Source organism: Montipora capricornis, chromosome 5 (assembly GCF_036669925.1).
Source record: "Montipora capricornis isolate CH-2021 chromosome 5, ASM3666992v2, whole genome shotgun sequence".
Lineage (NCBI taxonomy): Eukaryota > Metazoa > Cnidaria > Anthozoa > Scleractinia > Acroporidae > Montipora > Montipora capricornis.
In genome coordinates this window covers 13782928-13785220 of record NC_090887.1, presented here as the reverse complement: position 1 = coordinate 13785220, position 2293 = coordinate 13782928, and the positions used below count along the sequence as shown (strand labels likewise).

The window sequence follows — 2293 nt, the reverse complement described above, 5'->3', positions numbered from 1 at the left end:
ACTCTCTGTGAGAGGGAAGGGGTTGTTTTTTTTTTCAGTTTTCATAGTTTCTACAGCCAGCTCGGGTTGAAATGTCAGAAAAAGTCAGTAATTCCCAGGCAAAACCTCTATCAATAACAAAATTTCCCAGCCAGCTTACCGAAACACCTGTATTTTTGCCAGCCAGCAAGATTCCTCTGGGGAACAGATAATGTGAGGAACAGATTCGTTGGGTGCCCCTGTATAGCTGGGTTGCCCTCGGGTCGAAATTCACTCGCGTTCATACGATTTCCTATATAAGATTTATGTCTCCTAAGGTGATGAATTGTCAGGATTTCGTTAACTGATTTTTCCGATTGAAAAGAAAGGCAGGCATTACGATGCTTATGGCGCCTACGAAAGGCAATTGGTTCTCGGACTCTTGGCTAAGATCAAGTGTCATTGTGAGACCATTGCACCCCTGTACTTTTTTCAGGATGTTATGAGGCTAGCCTTACACGGTCAACCCCGTTACCAGCTCACGGAGGCGTTATAGACCATATTTATTTTTTCTCTTCGCTTTAAGTGGCTGAACACAGTTTTTGATACCTAAGTTTCATTTACCTTTTTCTCTAAACCCCTGGATCCTTTGGTCGCCAAAAATGGTAGAAAGCAAGTTAACAACACGAACTTCGGTTATAGTTATTGCCGTTGCCATGGCAACATGAATAAATATAAACAGGCCTTTAAAATCGGTTTTGTTTATTTGCAGAAAATCTGGTTAGATTTTCTTTATAATTCGCATGGAACAAGCTTGTAACGATGCTCACAAGTTAACACTATATATTTTAACAACAGGTTGACAAAGAGATCTTTAATTACCCTTGGTGAAGGTTCACTGGAATATCAAGAATTTCCTCTTTTAAAGTTCAAATTTTTCCAATACTCCAGTTACTTATTTTCTAAATATTCTCGTGCCAAATTTCGTTGAATTCTAACGAGTGGTTCTCGAAAAATTTGCGTATTTCCGAGAAAGCTATTCCTCATTCAATAGCAATTCGTTAACTTACTACACATGCCCTGCATTTAACTGAATTCTGGGTTCTAAACAAAGAAAAATCTGCGAATTACGGAGTTCTTTGCATCGTTACCTTTTCTACATACATTTCTCATAAAAGACTAAAACCATCAACACTTCGTTCAATTATGAGGAAAAATAGTACCGATGGCGGAAGCATTGAACTGACAAATAAAATGATTGCTGTATCAGTGAAGCAATGTTTATCTTTTTTTGCAATCCTTGCGCGCGCGCTGCATTGCGTTAGCAAGAGCGCGCGCGAAAACTGTGTTCGGCCACCTTAAGGTGGCTTACTACAGTTTTCCGCGGCTTTTTTTTTGCCGAATCATCCACGCACGCACGAGCGAGATATCGTCACAACGCGCGAAACATACACGCGAGTATTAAAGGGGAAACCCAACAAAAACAATAAACATGGCGGTCGTAAAAAAAATTTTTCAAATCATTTCCCGTTTCAGTCTTTTCAAGAGAGCAGAATGTTCGTCAAGTTTATTGAGAGTAGAAAAAAACTTCCTGCTTAGAAACCGTAGTATTCTAACGTCAGGAAAATTGTGCTTTCTTGACAACACCGATTTGAGTAACATGAGCGGGCACACTATATTGTCGGAACAACAAAACAATTGTAAAAGTACATGCTCACTTCCTTCCTTTTGGCAAATTGCTCTTGTAACTGCTCTGGTCTTTGGCTTGTCCAAACACAAAGTAGCACATGCGGCCGGAAAGGAGAACGACCCGAGCCATGCTTTAACAAAATGTCGTTTAGAGAGGAAGCGAAAAGTCGCCGATAAAATGCTTTCCTTACGTGCGAGTAAGGATACAAATGCCGAACCTCCAGCGAAACAAAAAAGCACTGGAAGAGACGAGAAACCAACAGATAGCCAGGTGAGTAGCTTCACTATGGATGCCATTGATGTTGGGTATCATTGTCACATGTAAAAGCCATGTGGTCAGTACTGAGGAGGTTGCAAAACTGAAATTGTTTCCAAGTAATTTTACCACAGAATTCAATAATTCAATACTAGAATAGCTGCAAGTTTCACCTACATTTAAAGAATTACTACTGTCTTAGAGCCACATCACCAGGAGCAAGGCCAATTGCCAAAAGAACAAGACTAATCTTCATGAACCTACTTCAACAGTGCCCTTGGCAGGATACAGAATTTGTGACTTTGGAAAACTTCAAAAAGATCTTGACAAATGCCAATTCTGTGACCAAGGTATATGCTGTACAGTAGTTTTAGAACATTTCTAGGCAAC

At 40.0% G+C, this 2293-nt stretch overlaps 1 protein-coding gene across 1 annotated transcript in view; it reads left to right on the top strand.

The window, feature by feature from the left end:
- Positions 1 to 1825: 1825 nt before the first annotated feature.
- LOC138048424 (uncharacterized) overlaps positions 1826 to 2293 on the top strand; it is a 4098-nt gene continuing 3630 nt past the window's right edge. Inside the window, exons 1-2 of the mRNA XM_068894616.1 lie at positions 1826 to 1918; positions 2106 to 2253. Coding sequence (XP_068750717.1) covers positions 1826 to 1918; positions 2106 to 2253 — 241 coding nt within the window. The remainder of the gene's footprint in view (positions 1919 to 2105; positions 2254 to 2293) is intronic.